We start from the raw sequence: 24,426 nt of genomic DNA on the forward strand, positions 1-24,426 counted from the left end.
TCTTCCCTGATGGGAGAAAGGATGTTGGTTTGTACTGCGCCATCCAGTAACCTTGAAGATTTTCATACCTGGTGGATAAAATAAGTTATTCTTGAGCTTTGTGCAAGCTGAAGAATTCACACAAAATCTTCCAAGAGTTCAGAAAAATGAAGAGTAAGAAGACATGCTGATGTCACTGCCTTTTTGATGGACTAAATTTGTCTTGTCTGATCTCACAAGGTGGAGTAATTCAAAACATTGCACACTTAATACTCATATTTTGTCAATAGTTTATTTGTTTAGTTTATGGGTTTTCTCCAATAAAATTTTAAATAAGATTTAAAGAAATAAAGAAAAATGTACCAGGGGTTGGAGAGGAGAGAAAGTTCTGACTTCAACTGTATCATGTGGGTAATTGTGACTCTGGTCACAGCCCATAAAATAGAGGGAATGGGGTTGGATATTATTTGGGGAGGGTTTATTTTGTTTTCATATATAGTTACGTTTGATTATGCTTTAATTGTATTTTTCTTTTTTCTTTCTATCTGGATTGCCAGAATAGGTACGTGCAAGCATGCTGGGTTTGGATTGACAGAGTTGGGGGAGGAAGGTTCACAGGAAGAGGTGGGGGGGTATAATGGTTTATTAAGATGAGTAATACAGTGAAATTTGTAAATTACAATGTTAATAGATTAAATGGGCCATGAAAAGAAAAAAAAGTATTAAGATATATTAAGAAAATGAGACCAGATACAGTAATAGAATAGACATGCTTTCTTGCAAGAAACTAATTTAACTGAAAAAGAACATGAAGTGAAAGGGAGACTGGATTGGATATGTAGTAGCTTCTTCTTTTAATTCCAAGGCAAGAAGTTTGACAATTTTAGTGAAAAAGAATATTTCAATCAAAATACAAAATGTAGTAACAGATCTTGCTGGGGAATATGTGATGGTACATTGTCAAATATTTTCAGAATTATGGACTCTTCTGAACCTGTATGCACCAAAATATTGATGATAAGATATTTATTCATGAAACTTTTTTGAACAGCAGAGGCACATGAGAATATTTTAATAGGAGACTTTTATTTCTGCCTAGACCCAATCTTAGATGACAAGAGGAATAGCAAAGTCCAAAGAAGTAAATGCTACATTGGTATTAATGAGAGACTTGAACTTAATAGATGCATAGAGGAGAATCCATCCTAGAGAAAGAGACTATTCTTTTTATTCATATAGACATGATTCTTATCCCAGAATTGGTCTATTTTTAATATCTGCACAAATACAAGATAGGATATTAGATGTTGAATATAAAACTAGAATTTTATCTGAGGACAAATTATAAATTTCACCTCTAAAATTAAGGATTATATGAAAGAGATCAATTGAATGAAGAAATACAGTATTGGAAAAAAATCTTCAGAAGTGAAATTTCGAAGATAAACATTGGCAACTGATTAAAAAAAACTTCAATGAAGTACATTACAAATCTATAAAACAGAAAGAGTAATTACAAGAACTAAACAGAGATACTATGAGTTAGGTGAACGAGCACACAAAATACTTGCATGGCAATTGAAATCAGAGCAGACTTTAAGAATGATTAATGCAATTAAAAATGATGAGTGTGATTAATTATAAACCTCAAGAAAAAATGAATCTTTTAAGAGTGTTCAGTGTTCTTTAAAGATGATAAAATAGGCAGACATTTATCCAGGATAAATTTACCTTGATTAAATATGGAAGAACAAACAGAATTCAGCATACACTTTACACAATTAGAGGTGAAAGAGACAATGAGCTCATTACAAAGTAACAAGTCCCTGGGGGAAGATGGCTTCCCATTTGAATTTTATAAAGAAATTGAAGATGTATAATGATGCCTATTTTTATGGATATGTTAGATCAAGTATCAACAACTCATACTCTTCCAGATTCATTTTCAACAGCAATAATTATTGTGATACCAAAAAAGACAGATATCTTTTAAAACCCTCATCATATAGACCTATCTCATTATTAAATGCAGACTACAAAATTCTTGCCAAAATATTGGGGAATAGAGTTATTAAATTATTGCCTAAATTAATAAATATGAATCTGACAGGATTCGTAAAAAAGAGACAATCGGCAGACAATGTGGCTAGGCTAATTAGTGCTATACACTCAGCACAAAGAAGGAAAGATCTGAGTGCAGCAGTGGCTCTAGATGCAGAAAAAGTGTTTAATATACTGGAGTGGGATTTCTTGTTTAAAGTGCTAGATACATTTGGGTTTGGTCAAACTTTTATAAACTGAATTAAGGCACTATATAATAACCCTAAAGTAGTAACTAATGGGCAAATGCCCACTCCATTTCAATTGGCAAGATCTAGCAGACAAGGTTGTGCCTTATCCCCAGCTCTGTTTATTTTAGCTATAGAGCCTCTAGCAGAGGTAGTTAGGAATGACTTAGAAATTAAGGAGTTTCAGGTCAATAAGGACAAGTATAAAATTAGTTTATTTGAAGATGATGTGATAATATATCTGACAGAACCTGAGACCTTCTTACAGAAACTACATCTAACTATGGAAGAATATGGTAAGATTTCAGGTTATAAAGTAAATTGCAACAAAAGTGAAATTATGCCCCTTAAAAAGGAGATTATAGCTATTTTTGAAGAAATACTCAATTTAAATGGGCAAAAGAGGCGACCAAATATTTAGGGATTCAAATAGATAATAATTTTAACAATCTATATAACAGAATTATTCACCACTACTTAAAAAAGTTGAAGAAGATTTAACAAAATGTATGTCCTTGCCAATAATGTTAGTCAGAAGGGTTAACTGGATTAAGATGAATATTTTTCCATGAACAATGTCTTTTTTCAAACCTTACCAAGATTTTTCAAGAATTAAATAAACATGTGAACATTATTAAATAACCCAAGAAGAACATTCTCCAGCAACATGTGGATAACTAAGTGTGGAAGGGGCAATATTGGACATTGTAGTGGGGAATGAAGCTGGTCATGTAATTGAGGAATCGGAGGGGGAAAACACAGGGACCAATGACCTCAATGCCATCAGCTTTGAGAGAGTCGTGGAAAAGGATAACACTGCCTCTCAACTTAGATACCTAAAATGGGGCAAGATGATCAAACAGAAGCTAGCAATAGTTGTTTAGACTCAAATATTTGAGGGTAAAAGCACAAGTGCTGAATGAGAGGAGGTATTTAGAGTGTAATAAGGAAAATCCAGGACAACATATTCTCCCAGTAGGGTAAAGGGCAGAAAAGCTAGGTAAAGGAACCCTGTGAGAGATATAGAGGCACAGATCAGAAAGAAAAAGGATGCAGATATCAGGCACAGGCAGACAGATCTCCTTTGCTCTGCTGGAATAATGGGGACCACCCAGTGGCCAACCGTTTTAATTCCACACATCATTCTAATACCTGTATTTCTGTCCACGCCCTCATACACTATCAAACCAAGGTTTCTTGCAAATTGGAGGAACAGCAATTAATATTCCTTCTGGATGCGTTAACATTGACTCCTCCATTTTCCATTGAACCCCATCCACCTGTCTCCTTTCCTACAGCTCCCACCCACTTCCCTTCCCTCTCAATTCAGAGAGCTTCACCCTCTCAATTACCTCAGCATTTTTCTCATCTACCCTCCCACCTATGAACCATTATCTTGTAGTCCTCCTCCTGCTCTTTCCCCCCTTTTCTCTCCCCCCCACCACATTTTTATTCAGGTGCCTGTCTGTTTTGTGCTCATACCTTGGTGATGAGCTTAGGCCCAAAATGCTGATTACCCTTTACTTCCTAGAGATACTGAGCGGCCTGATGTGTTTCTCCATCACTTTTGAGTACTGCACTACAATCACAGCATCTATAGACTTTTCTGTTTAACTTAGATTGTATTAGTGTGGATAAATCTCCAGGTCTGGACCAGGTGCATCAGAACATTGTGGGAACACATGATGGAAGTAGCTAGAGCCTTGCCAGACATTTTTAACTCATCGTTAAGGATAGGAGAAATTCTGGAAGACTGGAGGATGGAAAATTTTAAAATTCAATTTAAATTTTAAATTTAAATATAAATTTTCTTTTCTTTTTAAAATATTTTTATTGATATTTTACAACAAAGTTAAACAATTCAATTATGAAGTGCGCTACAAGACCATTAAAAAGTTAATAAAAATGATTATAAGTACAAATTCCAAAGCACAATCATAATAATAAAAATGAATGTTACAAAATGGAAAAATAAATAAATTTCAAAACCCCTTCCCCTAAACAAGGTTGAAAATTAACATTCATAAATTCAAGTGGAACAGTCTTAGAGAGGGACAACACAATGCCAAAATTCCAGATGAAGACTAAATCTAAATTTAAAATTTAGCCATAGAGCACGGAAACAGGCCCTTTCAGCCATCTCATTACACCCTACACTCCAGTATGTTTTGAACGGTGGGAGTAAACTGGAGCACCCGGAGGAATCCCATAAAGACACAGGGAGAATGTTCAAATTCTTTACAGACAGTGCGGGATTCGTACCCCTGGTCCCGATCACTGGCACTATAAAAGTGTTGTGCTAATTGCTACGCAAACTGTGTGGCCCCATATGATGTTGTAATTTAAAAAGTGTTATAAAGGTAATCTGGGAAACTACAGAACTGTTGGCCTGATGTCAGTGGTAGGTTGTAAAAACATAGAAATGCTGGAGGAACTCAGCAGATCTTGCTGCGTCATACGAGTTAAAGATATATTATCAACGTTTCAGGCTTCAGTCTTTCCTCTAGCCCTTCCACACCTTGAGGAAGGCCTGAGGCCTGAAACGTCAGTAATATATCGTTACCTCCTATGGTTGCTGTGAGACCTTTTGAGTTTCTGCAGCATTTCTGTGTTTTTAACTACAATCACAGCATCTACAGACTTTTGTGTCTTTCAACAATGATAGCTAAACTGCTGGAGAGATCCATCAACATTTGGATGGTCAGGGGAAAATTAAAGAGATCCAGCTTGGATTTACTTGTTGGAAATGGTGTCTCACAAACTCGATAGGATCTTTTGTTGAAGTGGTGTCAAAGAAGAAAGATGAAGGCAAACCAATTGATGATACTTCTATGGATTTTAGTGAATTGCTTGATTAAGGTCCCACAAGGTAGGTTGGCATGGAAGGCTACAGCACACAGGATAGGATGTCAGCTAGCTAAATGGATACAAAAAAATTGGCCCAGTGACAGGAGCCTGAGAGTGATTGTAGAGAGCAGTTTTTCAGACTGGGGAACTGTGACTGTGACTCATGGTTCTGTACTGGGACCCTTCTTTTCGTAACATACATAAACAATTTAACAAGGATATTTGTGGCACGCTGAGTAAGTTCCTGATGTGCTATGACAATGAAGAAGGCTACTTCAGTTTACCATCGTATCTAGATCAATTGGAGAACTGGGGTAAAGAACAGTAGAGACAGCTCAACTTGGAGAATTGCAAAAGAGCTGCATTTGGGTAAACTGAACCAGACAGGACTTACTCTGTTATCAGCCGGGCCCTGAAGTGTGCCATGGAGCAAAGGAACCTGGGAGTGTAGGCACATAGCTCTTTGAAGTTGGTAGCACAGGTAGGCAGAGTGAATACTGCATAGAACAGTACAACACAGTTTGGCTCATGATGGTGTGCCAACCAATGTAAACCTACTCTAAGCTAATCCTTCCCTCACTCACAGACCATCACCCTCCATTTGTTCTTACATGTACAAGCCTATCCAAGAGTCTTTTAAATGTCTCTATTGTACAAACCTCTCTCCCTACCCCAACAATACATTTCAGGCACCCACCACTCTCTGTTTAAAAAATTAGTTTTGATGTCTCCTCCCCTCATCTTAAATCAACATCCTCTGGTATTGGCCATTCCTACCCTCGGAAAAATATCTATGTTCTCATAATCTTAACACCTCTATAAGTCACCTCTCATCCTTGATTTCTTCAAAGAGAAATGCCCTAGGTCATCCAGCCTTTCTTAATGAGACATGTTCTCCAATCCAGGCAGCATCCTGGCAATCTCATCTGTACCCTCTCTGAAGTTTCTCCATCCTTCCTACAATGAGGCGACCAGAACTGAATACAATACTCTAAGTGTGGTCCATCAAGAATTTTATAGAGCTGCAACATGACCTCACAGTTCTTGAACTAAATCCCCTGACTAATGAAAGCCAGCGCACCATATGTCTTCTTAACCTCCTTTCAACTTTGAGGGATCTATGGACTTGGATCCTAAGATTCCTCTGCATCCAACACTGCCTAAATTTCTGCCATTATCCATGTACTCCAACTTCTCTGCACCTTGTCTATAACCCGTTATAACCTACAATAACCTTCTACACCATCTACAACACCTCCAATCTTCATGTAAACTTACTGACTCACTCTTCCATTTCATCCAAGTCATTTATAGGGGGGTGGGGGGAGATTTCTAGAACAAATCCCTGCAGATCACCTTTGGTCACTGACCTGCAAGCAGAATATACTCCATCTATTATCACCCTCTGCCTTCTGTGGGCAAACCAATTCTGAATCCACACAGCCATATTTCCATGAATCCCATACCTTATGACTTTCTGGATGAGGCAAACACCTTATTAAAATCCATAGAAACTACATCCACCTTCATTAATTTATTTTGTCACCTCTTTGAAAAACTTAGTTAGGTTCATGAGGCACCACCTGCCCCTCACAAATCCATGCTGACTATCCCTGAGAAGATTATGCTTCTCTAAATGCTTGTAAATGTTTTCTCTAAGAATCCCACCACTGATGTAAGACTCACTGGTTTATAATTACCCAGAATTCTCTCTATTATCTTTCTTGAAGAAGGGAATGACCACCAATCCCTCAGTATTGCTCCTGTGGCTTGAGGATACAAAGATCCTGGAGACTTCTCTATTCAAATTTTTTCAGAAACTCCAACATTCTCTGGCACATGTGCCTGTTCTACACTGACCTCACATTCATCAAGGTCCCAATCCCTGTTCAACAAAGAAACAAAGTATTCTGTCAAGGCCTTCTCATATCCCCTTTTAGCTTTCCTTCGTTCATTCTCAAGTTCCTCCTGGCTACCTTATATTACTCACTTGCTTTGCCTGATCTTTGCTTCCTAAATCTAATGTATGCTTCCTTCTTTCTCCTTTTTTTAAATATTTTATGTAAAGATTTTAGACCATATAGGTAGTTAAATACAAAATTAAAAAATATGAATACATAAATAGATGCATTTATGCTGCATGATGGTTGTAACCCAAACTCACCAACCCCCACCTACCCAAAAGACCCTGAAAAAAGTATGAGAAGAGAAAAAGAAAGAAGAAAGATAGAGTGGAAAAATAAGAAAGGTTGCTGAAAAGCACTGTTCACCCCACAGATTTCAATTCATTATTTAACTAGTCTTCTTTTTTGGAGAAGGTTAACATGGACTTGAGGAATGGAAGAAACTCAACTAAAGATTTACACTTGAGATCTGTAAATATGGTCTCCACATTTGCATAAATAGGTTGTAAGTAATTTTCTCAAAGGGAACACAGCTATGAATTTCTGCATTCCAGCATGCCATATAGATGGGAATCAGACTTCCAAGTGGGGAGCTCTCCCCACCATGACTACCAGCCCCACCACATCTCCATCGGGCACACAAAACTCAAAACGGTCAACCAGTTTACCTATCTCGGCTGCACCATTTCATCAGATGCAAGGATCGACAACGAGATAGACAACAGACTCGCCAAGGCAAATAGCGCCTTTGGAAGACTACACAAAAGAGTCTGGAAAAACAACCAACTGAAAAACCTCACAAAGATAAGCGTATACAGAGCCGCTGTCATACCCACACTCCTGTTCGGCTCCAAATCATGGGTCCTCTACCGGCATCACCTACGGCTCCTAGAACGCTTCCACCAGCGTTGTCTCCGCTCCATCCTCAACATTCATTGGAGCGCTTTCATCCCTAACGTCGAAGTACTCAAGATGGCAGAGGTCGACAGCATCGAGTCCACGCTGCTGAAGATCCAGCTGCGCTGGGTGGGTCACGTCTCCAGAATGGAGGACCATCGCCTTCTCAAGATCGTGTTATATGGCGAGCTCTCCACTGGCCACCATGACAGAGGTGCACCAAAGAAAAGGTACAAGGACTGCCTAAAGAAATCTCTTGGTGCCTGCCACATTGACCACCGCCAGTGGGCTGATATCGCCTCAAACCGTGCATCTTGGCACCTCACAGTTTGGCGGGCAGCAACCTCCTTTGAAGAAGACCGCAGAGCCCACCTCACTGACAAAAGGCAAAGGAGGAAAAACCCAACACCCAACCCCAACCAACCAATTTTCCCCTGCAACCGCTGCAACCGTGTCTGCCTGTCCCGCATCGGACTTGTCAGCCACAAACGAGCCTGCAGCTGACGTGGACATTTACCCCCTCCATAAATCTTCGTCCGCGAAGCCAAGCCAAAGAAAGAAGAAAGAGACTTCCAAGTAACTGCAATACACTTTCTGGCCACTACCAATGCAATTTTAACAAATTCAATTCTTTCTTCCTTTTCATTTAACTTCCTTTACCTAACAATCTTTTGCCTGTCTCACTGTGACAAACCTATCCAGAATCCCTTGCAAATGGTCTCAAAACATCCTCCACATTTTTGCTGCGCATTTCCCTGACAGCATCTGATTCTAATTTACTCTCAAAATTCTGATCATACCATTACAATGAGGTCATTTCCAATTAACACTTTCCCATTTTGTCTGCTTGTTCATGACTGCTAAAGTTCAGGGAGTTGTTTTTAAAAAAAAAGCAAAATAAAAGTGTGTTAATAGCAGTAACATCAAATAGTCCAGAACATCTGCTAGAGTGGCACCTAAGTCTCAAGTGGCCTGAATAATCGGAGAGGTGATGTATCATCAGGGTCACATTACCTGCAGAAGGCTGCCTTGGTTGCTCTCTTGGTACAGTATCTTTAACTTGTTCTCCTTTGAGCACAGCTACTGCCTCTGCTGTGACTTCCTGTACAATTCTGGCAGAGATCACTTCTGCTGGATGGATGGAACAAAGACAGGTCAATTTCTGAGTGAAAGCAAATATGTTTTTTTGGCATTTGGACATCCAAATTAAAAATGAGCAAAAGGAAAAGGAAATTAACAGAGAAATACATCTTGTTGCAGTACATGTTCAATGTTTGAAACTGGTACATTCCCTCAGTTTGGGTAGATTGTTTAGGAGAATTATTATTCTACAATCATTAGTTCAGTAAGACAAAATGGGTTATTAACGCACATGTCGGAGGATAACTGTTGCTCCCACTTCTAGCATCATACCAAGTTAACTAATGGTGGGAAAGAAACACTGCTATTAAAATAAACTTATACACCATATTCAGAGCTTGAGCTGAATTGTATACCACTCAGCTTAAAAAAACTTCTCATCTTATGAGCATTGTTATCTTGTTCTACAGTTATGATAAATTCCCTTAAGAGGGTTTTAGTTCAATAGTTGTTGAAGGGGTGTCATTTTTTTCTCCAATCGTGCTATTTTCTCAAGATGGCACAAAAACAAGTTCATCGCATAATTGTACTAATGCCCTGAACCCGATTACTCTCATTGTTTGTAAGCTGGACAAATTTCCATTTTTGCCTTGTTCTTGTTGAAGTTGCATACATTTTGTTTTAAAGACCATCTGTAAAAACCCAAGGTGGAGCGTCAATTCACTCTGCACTGTGCTTTAAGAGGGAATTTGATTAAACCATAAATAAAATTTAAAAACATGGAATGAAAAACCTTATTTACATGGTTAGCAATCGCATGTCACCACTGGTGATAGCAATTTAACCTTGATAATGGGCATGGTCCAGTGAATAAAGCACTAATCAACAAGCTAAGAGATTTTCATTTCTCCATTGGGGTTCAATTAAAGTTCATGTATAGTAGAGGAGAAAACGATGAGGATGGAGAACAGACCTGAATGCAATGGTTTCTAATTTTTTTCTGAGATGTAAGCCAAATTTAACATGCTAAGCTACCTCAAAGAACAAGAGAAACACAAAAAGTGCAAATACTGTAATCGATGAGCAAACAATGAGATGCTGGAGGGACTTAGCGGATCAGGTACCCTCCAGGGGTAGATATGGTTAGTCAACATTTCAGGTAAGGACCTTTTGTTGAGACTGATCCATTTATTTCATATACCCTGAGCTATTTGTCTTGCATTAATGAATTATTATTATTGTTATAGGACAGGCCCTTCGGCCCATAATATTGTGCTGACCTTTATAAACCTTCTCAAAAAACTAAACCTGCCCTACCTCATAACCCTCTGCTTTTCCTTCATCCATGTGCATGTCTAAATCTTTTAAATATCCTTATTGTACCAGCAATCGCATTCCAGGTACGCACTACTCTCTGTGAAAAAAACTTACCTCTGTCATCGCCCCCAATCTTTCCTCCACTCACTTTGTACAGATGTCCTCTGGTGTTTCCTACTCTCTCTCCTATCTATGCATCTCATAATCTTGTAGACCTCGATTAAGTCATTTCTCATCCTTCTTCACAGTAAAGAGATAAACCTTAGCTCTACTAACCTTGCCTCATGAAACACATTTTCCAATCCCGGCAACATCCTGGTAAATTTCCTCTGAACCCTCTCCAATAGCTTCTACACCATTCCTCTAATGAGGCGACCAGACATGAACACAATATTCCAAGTGTTGTCTAACCAGAATTTTATAGAACTGCAACATTATTTCTCATCTCTTGAACTCAATACCCTGACTAATGAAAGTTAACCTATCATAAGCCTTCTTAACTACTCTATCAACCTGCACGGCCACCTAGAGACAGCTATGGATTTGGAACAAAAGATGACTCTGTTCTTCCATACTGTTAAGAATCCTGCCATTAACCATGTACCCTGCCTTCAAGTTTGACCTTCCAAAATGCACCACTTCACTCATCCAAATTAAACTTCATCTGCCAGGTCATTTACAAAAATCACAAAGAGCAGGGATCCTAGAACAAATCCCTGTGGAACTCCACTAGTCACTGACCACTAGGTAGAACATGTGTCCATCCACTGTTACCTTCTGTTTTCTGCAGGAAAACCAATTTTGAATACATATAGTCAAGGTTTAATGCCTCGTGACTTTTTAGCTCAATTTCCCAACTGCCTCACTATTGCTTTGAGTCCTTTCCTCTCCCAAATTTAAACCCTTCTGGGTAGCACTAGTAAGGTTAATGGTGCCTCTCCAGTTCAGGTGCAACGTGACCCTCTTATACAGGTCCCACTATCCCTGGAAATTGTTAGAAATGTCAACAAAGGCCTAAGAATATTTTGGTTTTTTTGCTTCTGCCGATTTCTTCAAAGAAATTAGATTAAATTTGACAAATCAGAAATGGGATTGTTCCTTCATTAGAGTGAAACACAAAAGTCTGCAGACACTGTGATTGTAGTAAAAACACAGAAATGCTAGAGGAACGGCTTCCATCAGGGTGAAGATATATAACCAATATTTCGGGCCTAAGCCCTTCTTCAAGGTATGAACAAAAAGAAGGTAGTAACCCGAATTAAATGACTGGGAGAAGGAAAGAAGGAGCAGGGGGAGGAGAACAGATCAACAGATAAAAGGTGATAATTGAAGATGGATGGGGGCAAAGGTGAGAATTGATGGGGGGTTGCAGCTTTGTGAATGCAGAGCTGAAGGAAAGGAAAAAGAGGGAAAAATAAAGAGTGATAGATCTTGAGGAAAGGAAGCATAGGGATAGATGGGGGTGGGGGGGTACTAATGGAAATCAGTCAAGCCAATGTTAATGCCATTTGGTTAGAGGGCACCAAGACAGAATATAAGATGCAGCTCCTCCAATTTGCGGGTGATCCCAGTCCAGCAGCACACAAGTCCATGGACAGACATGTTGGCATGGGGATGGCTGTAGCAGTCTGGCAGTGGACAAGATCATGTACAGACACATCGTCATAGGCTTGGGAATGGTTTCTATTAATTGCTCTATCCTGTGCTTTGCTTCCTGGTATCCTGGCATCAACTAGTGATGTGATCAGAAATTAATCATTTAAATTTACATTATGTAGAAAATTTAAGGCGTAGGGATGTAAAATTTAGAACACTTGCTAAAGTTGCAACCAGAATTGACATGATTTTTAAATATTAAAGAACAGTACAGTGCAATTGATGGAACTGCTCCTTGCAGCGCCAGAAACCTGGGTTCAAACCTGACCTTGGGTGCTCGCTGTGTGAAGTTTGGCTGTTCTTCCTGTGACCGTGTGGGTTTCTTCCGGGTGCTCTGGTTTCGTCCCAGGTAATTAGTGGATGTAAATTTCCCTAAAGTGTAGGAAAGTGGGAGAATCTAGGCGGAGTTGACGAGAAAGTGGGAGAATAAAATAGGATTAGATTTGTGTAGGATGAGTGTAAATGGTTGGTTGATGATCAGAATGGGATTAATGGGCGGTAGAAACTGTTTCCCATGTTGCATCTATGACTCTATGAGCAAATACCATGAAAATATTAAATGTGAATTGTGTAGACGATGTAATTAATGTGTCCTCCAACAGTAATCCAATGATATATACGGGTCATGTATCTTTCATATGGCTTGCCAACTGCAGACACAATATCGCACATGATTCAGAATTAGGAAAAATTCTGTTTTCATTGGGGCAATTTTTAAAAATCAAATCATGTATGGACCCACATGTTGTGCACAACAAATTGATGTTCCACCAAGTATGGAGTGAAATTGAAATGTGTTGGTTTTTTGGCTCACAGGCTACAAATTTAAATCGAGGCTTCACAACAAATGGACGTGGTCTGGATTTAATGCAGCAATACTAAGAACAGAACATAGCACTCTATCAAAATACTCAATTGATGTATATACAAAATAATTTTGGACTGTGGTAAAAGAGAAATATCACTATTATTCAGCTCACATCACTTTTATTCTCACTTGCTTGCACGTTGTCCCTCGGATACATTATCCATATTGATGTAATTTTAAAAAACCCAAATGTCTGCTAAATCATGACCAAGTTCTAACGTTAGGTGGAGCGAGCCACAACACATATCAGATGGTGAGTCAGTAGTTAATTGGCGGGCCGCTCAGATTTTTTGGTGGCATCAGATGGGGGGAGTGGCCGGGGAGGGGGAGACGACAACTCTTCTGAGTCTGTCGTCACAATATTTTCAAGAAATGAATGATAATCTTAACTCAAATGAAACATGGGGAGAAGGATTGGGAAGAAAAGAGGAATGCCTTCAAAACTGAGAAAAACCTAATTCTGTAACTGATTAGAAAAATCCTTGATGTCATTTCTGCAATGGATGATTGGAGTTGTTGATCGTCATGTCTCGTTCTAGTTATGTCTTTATTTGAAAATGAGCATGGTCATGAGCGGACAATACACTGTGGGTCCGAGCCTGTAGCAGTGTCACCCAATTCAGCCAACGTGTGCCTGATTGAGGGGAGCCAGGACTCTAGGACCTGCCGTGCTGCACCTCCTGTTGACTGACACCAAGGATTCTGTCGAGCTAGAAGCCCCCTTTTTTGGACTTCAGCTGGTCTGCGCGCATCAATAAAGAAGGCCATGTGGGGTAAAAGTCATTGAATAAAGCAGAGTTCATTTGGGGGAAAATAAAACAGTTTGCTCTCAGTTTACTGCAACATTTAACATTGCTGCATTTGTCTTTAACTTACTGAGTGAGGGTAGAGCACAATTCAAGTGAGTGGATGGGGGTGTTATGTGCAGTAATTCATTCTCACCCCAACTCCTGTGACATGCTGGTGGCCCATCATAGGTGACTGAGCAGTGAGCACAGTTCAAAAAGGTCCCACTTGTGAAGAATTGCTCATGGGGATGAGTAGTCGCTTCCCGAAACTCCCCACCCCCACACGCCCCCCAACTACACCACTGATCATGACAGCTCATACACTTTCAACTGTGATATGAACATACACACCCATGCTAAAGTTACTGAAAAATCAACATCAAATTATTGATAATGAAAGATTGTCCTCAAATGAACTCAAGGCCACCAGTGATATCCAATCTGGTTCCAGCCAAACTCAAAAGACACTGATCTGGTTTACATCCTGACTACTCTCTGAATAGTATAACTGATCAATCCAATCCACAGTTATGTATCAATCCTCACTTATCCTAACCATTACAAAATTCCTTACTCTGTTACATCATTTGCACTGCATCTTTAACTCTTCTTAATTGCAACACTTCTTTGCTTCGAGTGGCTTCTGTGATTTATCCTGGGTAAAGTCCATCCTGAAAATCTCTGCCATCACTATAGGGCAAAAAATTGGTCATCCTATGAATCAGTGACCTACTTTAATTTATGACTGAAGCTGTGGAGTACATTCCAAAATAGACTGTCTATTTGCAATGTCCCAGCTTTGTGGCATTGGGAGGAGATAAAATGACTACAATTTTTGTTGAGGTCAATTCTATACTTTGCACACACACACACACACACACACACACAAAATCTATTTATTTTTGGGGGGGGGGGAAGGAGGGAACAAACAACACATTAAGAAATAATTAGTGGCTACAGCACTAAACAAACCATGAACAATACATTTGAACTCTTGATAATGAACATCATGCAAGACAAAAATTGTACCTTCTGTTGCAGGAACAGATTTACTGTCAGTACTTTGTTCCGATGCTACAAGAAAATGAAAAGAAAAGTCAACAAGGGAAAGCAGAATCAGAACAAGGCACAAAAATATCAGAGTTAGATGTTGCACATTAAATATGACTGCAGAAATACCATTTTGGGAGAAATGAAGGACTGACAAAAATGTCCAGGTCACAGCATTACATGACTTCAATAACTGCATGGAAAATGAATAGACAATAGACAATAGGTGCTGGAGTAGGTCAATTGGCCCTTCAAGCCAGCACCGCCATTTATCGGATCATGGCTGATCTTTCCCTTTCAATAACCAATCCCAGCCTCATCCCCATAACCCTTAACTCCCCTGCCCACAAGAGCCTTATCCAACTCTCTCTTAAATCCGCCCCCACTACCTTCTGTGGCCACAACTCTCTGGGTAAAAAAAATAATTCCTCATTTCTGTCTTAAATAGCCTTCCCTGTCTTCCTAGTCTCACCCATCATTGGGAACACGTGCTCTGATTTCACCCTGTCAAGCCCTTTGATAATCCTAAATACCTCCATCATGTCTCCCCTCATCCTTCTAAACTCCATCACATACAATCCAAGTCTTTCTAACCTATCTCCATTTGACAATCCTGCCATCCCGGGAACTAACCTTGTAAACCTGCGTTGCACTCCCTCTATAGCAAGTATGTCCTTTCTTAAATATAGGGACCTGAACTGGACACAATACTCCAGGTGAGGTCTCACCAGGGCCCTGTACAATTGCAGGAGGGCTTCTCTACTCCTATACTCCAATCCCCTCTTTATGAAACCCAACATACCATTCGCCTTCTTCACCGCTTGCTGAATCTGCACGCTAGTTTTCAATGACTGGTGAACAAGTACACCCAGATCCCTTTGCATTACCCCATTCCCTAGCTCAACACCATTTAAATAGTATGTCATCCTGGCATTTGCTGTTGTTACAGTCACAGATTACTGATTGATTAAATACCTGTATTACTACTATGTTTGAATATAAAGATTACAACTTCAGTAGATTGCAAGACAAAAGCACCAACTAATCTGCTCTAATCAGCATATCCTTTTGAAACAACTGCCATGACAGATCAAGAGATAGCAGTTGATTGGGCAATCGAGTTCAACAGTTGAGACAAAGTGGGGAGCAGTCATCATTGGAGTGGGCTTTGGGTCAACAGGCTTCATCGAAAACAGGTAAGAGGTGAGGAATAGTCAGAGTTGAAGTCAGAAAGAACCACCCTATTTGAGGAACAAAAAGGATTCAGCAGGTAGGCACAGGTAAGGGCAGGTTTTTTTTAGATATATATTTTGTTCATCTAGTCATAGACAGTGGGAATGGCAGCCAAGGCTCTTGCAGAATATGGTCATCAGGAAAGCCAGCATATCCTTGAAGACTTCATCTGCGAGAAATGCATCCAGCTGCAGCTCCTGACGAGCTGAGTTAAGGAAATGGAGCTGGAGTTGGATGAACTCTGCATCATTCGGGAAGCAGAGGGGATGATAGACAGGAGTTACAGGGACATGATCACACCTGGGAAGCAGGAGGAGGGAAAGGGAACAGGCAGGTACTGCAGGGCACCCCTGTGGCCATAACCCTCAATAACAAGCATACAATTTTTGATTCTGTTGGGGGTGGGTGGGGGTGAAACAACCTACCAGGGATAAGCCATGAGATCAGGTGTCTGGCACAGAGTCTGGTCCTGTGGCTAAGAAGGGAAGGGAGGAGAAAAGATGAGCTGTAGTGATGGGAGATTCCATAGTTGGGGGATAGATGGAGTTACTGTGGAAGAGATTATCCTGGATGGTATGCTGACTCCCTGGTGCCAGGTCCGAGATATCTCAGATCGAGTTCATGGCACTCTCAGGAAGGAGGGTGAGCACCCAGATGTCATGGTCCATGTAGGAGCCAATGATGTGAGTAGGAAGGGTGAGGAGATCCTGCAAGGAGAGTTCAAGGAGTTAGGTGCTAGGTTGAAGGGCAGAACCTGCAGGGTAGTGCTATCTGTGGCACGTGCTAGTGAGCTTAGAAATAGGAGGATAATGCAGCTTAACACATGGCTAAAGACATGAAAGAAGGCTTCAGGTTTCTGGATTATTGGGCTCGCTTCCAGGGAAGGTGGGACCTGTTCTGACGGGATGGCTTACATCCAAACTGGAAGGGGACTAATATCCTTGCAGGAAGGTTTGCTAATGCTGCTCCAGTGGGTTTAAACTAGATTTGCAATGGGAGGGGAACCATAGTGCAGAGAGAGGAGTGGAGGAGGGACATGTATTTCAATGTAAGGAGTATTGTAGGAAAGGCAGACGAGTTTAGAGCGTGGATTGGAAATTATGACTGCGGCCATTAGTGAAACTTGGTTGCAAGGGGGGCAGGACTGGCAGCTCAATGTTCTGGCTTCCGTACCTTTACACGCAATAGAATGGGGCAGGGGGAATGAAAGGGGCAGAAATGGCATTGCTCGTCATGGAAAATATCACAGCTGTGCTCCAAGGAGGACAGACCAGAGGATTCATTTACTGAGGCAATATGGGTGAAGTTGAGGAACGGGAAAGGTATGATCATACTCATGGGGTTGTATTATAGACTGCCCAATAGTTAGTGAGAATTGGAGGAGCAAATCTGTAGAGAGCAGACAGCTGCAAGAAACACAAGGTTGTGATAGTAGGAGATTTTAATGTTCCTCATATTGGATGGGACTCCCATACTGTAAAAGGGCTGGATGGCTTAGAGTTTGTCAAATGTGGTCAGGAAAGGTTTATAAATCAATTCAGTGGAACCCCGATTTAATGCAAATGTGGATATAAGGCGATGAGTCATTGAACCCCTTAATGTCCACGTTCCATTCTATAAAAGATGCAGTACCAGGGATGGCCACCCTGTGGTTGCGCAGCGGATATTTAGAAGTGGCGCATCAAAATAATTATGGTAAGTACAGAAATGTTCATCTTGGTGAGGAACAAATCACATTGATGGGGTAGATGGTGTGTGTTGCTGAGAATGCGGGGGTGGGGAATTTAGGGTGAGTCGTGCCGCGAATGGCGGGTGGGGGGGTGAGTACTGCCATGAACCGGGAGGGGGGTGGGGGGCGAATGCTGCCACAAATGGGGGTGGGGGTTGAGTGCTGCCGAGAGGTATGGACACTCACCTCTGAGTGGTGCTGCGAAGAGGGGAAGATAAGTGCTGTCGCGAACAGGAGGGTGGTGAGTGCTGCCACAATCAATTCATGTATATAATGTACACAATAGTGAAACCTCAATTTAGTGCAAACCTGCTTTTTTCATGATGCGATTTTTTTGAACTCCATCTTTTCATGTTATAACTGGGTTCTACTGTATATAGAGGTACAAACTAGAGATAGTATAATAGTGGATCTCCTATTAGGGAACAAGACAGGACAGGTGACAGAAGTATGTGTAGGGGAATGCTTTGGATCCAGTGATCATAATGCCATTAGTTTCAAGTTATTTATAGAAAAGAGAGGTCTGGATTTCAGATTTCATATCTATTGTCAAGAGTACATACATGATATCACATTCAACCCTGAAAGTGCTTTTTCCCTGTGGGTGTGGCACAATTACCACTAATTGGTAGACCAAAAAAAACTGTACACAGGGTAAACATGTTAAAAAAAAAACTGTAAACAGATAACAAATATAAACAAACTGACTGTGCAATACAGAGAGAACAAAAAGAAAATCAATGAAGGGCATGAGTCCTTAAATGAGTCTCTGATTGAGTTTGTTATTGAGGAGTCTGATGGTGGAGGCGTAGCAGTTGTTCCTGAACTTGATGGTGTGAGTCTTGTGGCATCCATATCTCTTTCCTGATGGCAGCAACAAGAATAGAATGTGTGCTGGGTGGTGTGGCTCTTTGATGATTGCTCCTGCTCTCCGACGGCAGTGTTTCCCTGTAGATGTACTCAATAGTGGGGAGAGTTTTGCCTCTGATGTCCTAGGCTGTGTTCACTACATTTTGGAGGGCTTTACGCTCAGAGGTATTGGTGTTCTCATACCAGACTGTGATTCAGCCAGTCAACACACTTTCCACCCACACCTCTGTAGAAATTTGCCAGGGTTTCTGGTATCATGTCAAACCTTCGCAAACTCCTGAGGAAGTAGAGGTGCTGACGTGCTTTCTTCACGATGCTATTGGTGTGTTGGGTCCAGGAAAGATAGTCCGAGATAGTGATAGCCAAGAACTTAAATTTGCTCACCCTCTCCACCTCTGATCCCCCAATGATCAATGGATTGTATACTTCTGGCTTTCCCTTCCTGAAGTCAACAATCAGCTCCTTAGTTTTGGTGACAATGAGTGCAATGCTGTTGTTGGTCACCATTCAGACAAGTTTTCAATCTCCCTCCTGTATGCTGACTCATCCACTTCCTTTATACAACCCACTACCATGGTTTCGTGGCCAAATTTGTAGATGATGTTAAAGTTGTACTGAGCCACACAGTAGTAGGTGTAAAGTGCGAAGAGCAGGAGGCTAAGAACACAGCCGTGTGGTGCTCCAGTACCGATGGAGATTGTGGAGGAGAAGCTCTTACAAATCTTTACTGATTGTAGTCTGGAGGTGAGGAAATCCATGATCCAATTACACATGGGGTGTTAACTCCCAGATCTTGGAATTTGCTGATCAGATTTGAGGGGATGATGGTGTTAAATGCCAAACTGTAGTCGATAAAGAGCATCCTCATGTATGCATCTTTGCTGTAGACCTGTTGATACGATAGGCGAAGTGGAATGTATCCATGTCACTGCTCAGACAGGAGCTGATATGCTTCATTACCAGTGTTTCATCACTGTTGATGTAATTGCTACTGGCCGATAGTCATTAAGGCAGGTCACTAGACACTTCTTGGGCACCAGTATGATTGATGACTGTTTTAAACCTTCCAAGGTAAAATTTTGAGAGTACAAAGTTTGTACGTTTCTGTCAGGATCAAAGGCATGGTTAGAAGGCATAGGGAACCTTGGTTTTCAAGGGATATTGGGGATCTAGTTCAGGAGGCATATAACAGGTATTGGCAACATGGAGCAAATGAGGTATCTGAAGAGTATAAAAATGCAAGAAAAACCTCAAGTAAGAAATCAGGAAGACTAAAAGAAGATATGAGGTTGCTTTGGAAGACAAAATGAAGGAAAATCCTAAAGATTTTTACAGGTATATTAAGAGCAAAAGGATAGTAAGGGTCAAAATTAGTCCCCTTGAAGATCAGAGAGGTCGGCTTTGTATGGAGCCAAAGAGATGGGAGGGGTCTTAAATGTTTTTCTTAATCAATATTCACTCAGGAAAAGGGCACGAATTGTGGGAAGTAAGGAAAACAAGCAGTGAGATCATAATGGAACCTCTACAGATTAAAGAGGAGGAAGGGCTTGCTGTCTTAAAGCAAAAAGGGTGGATAAATCCCCAGGATTTGACAAAATATTCCCTTGGACCTCCCTCGAGGTTAGTGTAGAAATTTCAGGGGCTCTGGCAGAAATATTTAAAATGTCCTTAGTCATGGGTGAGGTGCTGGAGGATTGTAGGGTAGCTCACGTTGTTCCATTATTTAGAAAAGGCTCCAAGAGTAACCCTGGAAATTAGAGGCCAGCGAGCCTGACATCAGTAGTAGGTAAATTCCAAGAGATCAGATATACAATTATTTGGATAGCCATGGACTGATTAGGAATAGCCATGTCTTTTTGCGTGGTAGGTCGTGTTTAACCAATCTTATAGAGTTTTTTGAGGAGGTTACCAGGAAAGTTGGCTGTTGAAATTGTCTAAAAGAACTTTAGTAAGTCCTTTGACAAGGTCCCACATCGGATGTTAGTCAGGAAGGTTGAGACGCTAGGTATTCATGTTGAAGTAGTGAACTGGATTTGACAATGGTTGGACGGGAGAAGCCAGAGAGTAGTTGTGGAAGATTGCTTCTCAGGTTGGAGGTATGTGACTAGGGGTGTGCCTCAGGGATCTGTGCTGGAGCCATTGTTGTTTGTTATCTGTATCAATGATCTGGATAATAATGTGGTAAATTGGATCTGCAAGTTTGCAGATGACACAAAGATTGGAGGCGTTGTGGACACTGAAGAGTGTTTTCAAAGCTTTCAGAGGGATCTGGACCAGATGGAAAAAAAGGCTGAAAAATGGCAGATGGAATTTAATGCAGACAAGGTTGAGGTGCAGCATTTTAGAAGGACGAACCAAGAAAGGACATACATGGTACATGATAGGGCACTGAGGAGTGAGGTAGAACAGAGGAATCTGGAAATGCAGATATATAATTCCCTGAAAGTGGCATCACAGATGGATAGGGTTGTAAAAAGAGCTTTTGGCATATTAACTTCATAATTCAAAGTATTGAGTACAGGAGTTGGGATGTTATGTTAAAGTTGTATAAGACATTGGTGAGACCAAATTTGGAGTATTCTGTGCAATTTTGGTCACTTAACTACAGGAATGATATCCATAAAAGAATGCAGCGAAGATTTACTCGGATGTTGTCCGGACTTCAGGAACTGAGTTACAGGGAAAGGTTAAATAGGTTTGGACTTTATTTCCTGGACAGTAGAAGAATGAAGGGAAATTTGATATAGGTATTTAAAATTATGAAGTGGATAGACAGAGTAGATGTTGATAGGCTTTTTGCACTGAGGGCAGGTGAGATGCAAACCAGAGGATATGGGTTATGAGTGAAATTGGAAAAGTTTAGGGGGAACATGAGATGGAACTTCTTCACACAGAGTGGTGGGAGTGTGGAATGAGCTTCCAGCTAAAGTGGTGAATGCGGGCTCAATGTTAACATTTAAGATGAATTTGGACAGGTACATGGATGGGAGAGGTGCACAGGACAATGGACTAGGTGCAGGTCAGTGGGACTAGGCAAATAAATGGTTTGGCACAAATTAGAAGGGCCAAAGAGGCCTGTTTCTGTGCTGTAATGTTCTATGGTTCTATGATAGACAAGCACTACCACAGTTTACTGAGGAATTTAACTGTTTTTGTGCTAGTCAGTTCAATAGGAATTCAATAGACTATTACCATACTTACAGAAAATGAGGCTAACTTTTCTACTTTCTCAGTTGATATCACGTTGATTTCCATTCCCCTACTTCTGATGTTGTTTTGTCCTCAATTAAAGTAGTAAAGAGCATCACGGATGGTGGAACAGCGAGAGTGACCCAGATTTGAATTTGACACTGTTTGTAAGGAGTTTGTACGTTCTCCCCATGTCTGCATGGGGTCCTCTGGGTGCCCCGGTTTCCCCCCACCCTTTTACTATGCTATATTTCTAAATTAAATTTAAAAGACCTTTTTTAAACCTTTTTTTCTTTTAATACTAGACATATACAGCAACTGGCAACGCGGTTAGGTGAGGGGTTTAAGTTTTTCTCCTCTACTATTTTCTTCTTTCCTTTTTTTTATATTATTAGTTTTTTTATAAAAATGTATATACTATTTAGAATATGAATTATGGATATGATTTACAATTTATGTATGTTAGTGATATACAGAATATCTTATTTAGTTTCAGTAACTGTCCATACTGTCTATATTGAATTGCACTCTTTTTGTTTGTATAAGTTCTTTATTAAAATCAGTAATATTTTAAAAAGAAAAGATTGAAAATTAAAGTCACACTAAGAATAAACAACTCAAATCAATCTAAGAAATACCAAAGCCAGATGAGTGTGGAATAACAAATCGTATCTGATATTTTGGTGACTTTGCAGAACTGATACAAATGGATTTCTTTTAGAGAATATTTTCATTGATGACAACTAGATCCCTAACACTAAAACCACAAAATATATGAAAAATGAACTGAAATCCAAATGTGACGTTAATCTTGTTGTCAAACCATTTGCTAAATACTTGAGAGAAGTAGAAAACTGCAAAGAGGCAGCCTTTTACAACAAAAACAAACAAACTGCTGGATAAATTCAGCAGGTCAAGCAGCATTTGTGGGGGAAAGAACTGTCGACGTTTCAGGTCAATCAGTCTCAACCTGAAATATCTGTTTACCTCCACAGATGCTGCCAGTCTCACTTTCTTCCAGCAGCTTGGTCTTTTTTTTTGCTCCATATTCCAGTCTCTTGTGTCTCCAGCCTTTTATAACATTGTTAATTACCTGAACTTATCATTAACAGATGGAAAATTTGTATCTGAAAATTATGATCTGACATGAGTACCACTTGCTCCATCCTGCTTATTAAAGACAGAAAACCTTACTTGTACACCCACCTGAATGCAATAAAAATAATCTGAAGTTTCAGACAAATGTGGAGAAATTTCTTTAATGAAAAGGTTAGAAATCTCACTACCCCTGAGGTGTATGAATGCTTAGTGATGGGGTATATCTGAGGCTGAGAACGATAAATATTTGGTTATTTTAAGAATGAAAGGAAATACTTATGTTTCAGAATCAGCTCGCGGGTCTATTTGCCTTCTGCTGCATCTACTTGAAAATTAGGATCATAGTGGGTCAGAAATCACATTGGGATTCAAGTCTTTCAGACCTCATGGGAGTCAAACAGATACCTTTCTCTTGACACAGCTAAGCACTGATGAGGAAAGGGCAGTGAAGATGGTCTTTTGAATCTACCGTACACTTTGACTCTCCGATATGTGTGCTGTTTCAGTTTTGTGAACTTGAATTTGGAAAAAAAATCCACTTGCTTGACACATTTTGAATTAAAATGGATTGACATAATTATTCCAGTCACATTCTGCCAATGAGACAAAATATATTCATATATCGATGAAGAAGACATTAAAAGTACATGAGGCATTGGCCAGTGATGATGATAAAATTGTTTTATTTTTAAATGTGTACAAAGAATCACACTATTGTTAATACTTTTTTTCTAAAACATCAAGCACCAAATGGGAGAGAATGCGAGGTACCTGAAAAGTAGCACCAATGTCTTGATGGAAGAAACAAACCAGTAAATGGAGGACCTAAGCTAAATGAGCATGCTTTGCAGTACGGTAAGAGATATAATTATTCCTTGGAATGTAGACAGTTGGGAGAGGATTTGATAGAGGTGTTTAAAATTCTGAAGGGAATAGATAGACTAGATGCAAGTAGACTCTTCCCCCTGAGAACAGGGGAGGTTGAAACAATAGGAAACAAGTTGAGGGTAAGGGGGCAAAATTTTAGGAGAAACATTAGAGGATACTTCTTCACTCAGAGACTGGTGGCTGAATGGAATAATCTTCCAGAGGAAATAGTTGAGGCAGAGTCAATTCTTTCATTTAAGAAGAGGCTGGATATATACATGGATAAGAGGGGGTTAGAGGGTTATGGGCAGAGAATAGGCGGGGGGAGCTAGTGGAGTTGTTTGAGTAAACTGGCATGGACTTGTCAAGTTGGCCTGTTTCTATGCCATAAACTGTTTTATGTTATATATGTTATAATTTTTATAGCCCCTATTTGTATAGCTGTATATATGAATTGCACTTCCAAATTAGGTTTCTATAAAATTATTGCAGAAGTGAGATCGCACATCAAAATCAAGTCCCTGTTTATTCAATTCATTGTTATCACCTTAACTAATTAGTGAATGCAGTATGCATTATTTGATGAGTTATTCCCCTCTTCTCTCCACTATCACCCCAAGTTACCAAGTGTAAGTAGTTCAAGATTCCTGTGAGAAGATTTAAGTCTGCAACTTGCTGCCTGAGGGATTTGCTCACACTATTAACATGCTGAGTCCAATGACTAAGCATGCATTTCCTATGATTATCCAGGAGAATCCGTCCCAAG

At 40.1% G+C, this 24,426-nt stretch overlaps 1 protein-coding gene across 1 annotated transcript in view; it reads right to left on the minus strand.

Moving 5' to 3' along the window:
* LOC138762445 (microtubule-associated protein 2-like) overlaps nt 1–24,426 on the minus strand; it is a 434,932-nt gene that overhangs the window by 63,922 nt on the left and 346,584 nt on the right. The window contains exons 5-6 of the mRNA XM_069936203.1: nt 14,654–14,698; nt 8,930–9,046 (exon numbers count right to left, since the gene is read on the minus strand). Coding sequence (XP_069792304.1) covers nt 8,930–9,046; nt 14,654–14,698 — 162 coding nt within the window. The remainder of the gene's footprint in view (nt 1–8,929; nt 9,047–14,653; nt 14,699–24,426) is intronic.

This window comes from Narcine bancroftii, chromosome 4, assembly GCF_036971445.1.
Source record: "Narcine bancroftii isolate sNarBan1 chromosome 4, sNarBan1.hap1, whole genome shotgun sequence".
NCBI classification, from domain to species: domain Eukaryota; kingdom Metazoa; phylum Chordata; class Chondrichthyes; order Torpediniformes; family Narcinidae; genus Narcine; species Narcine bancroftii.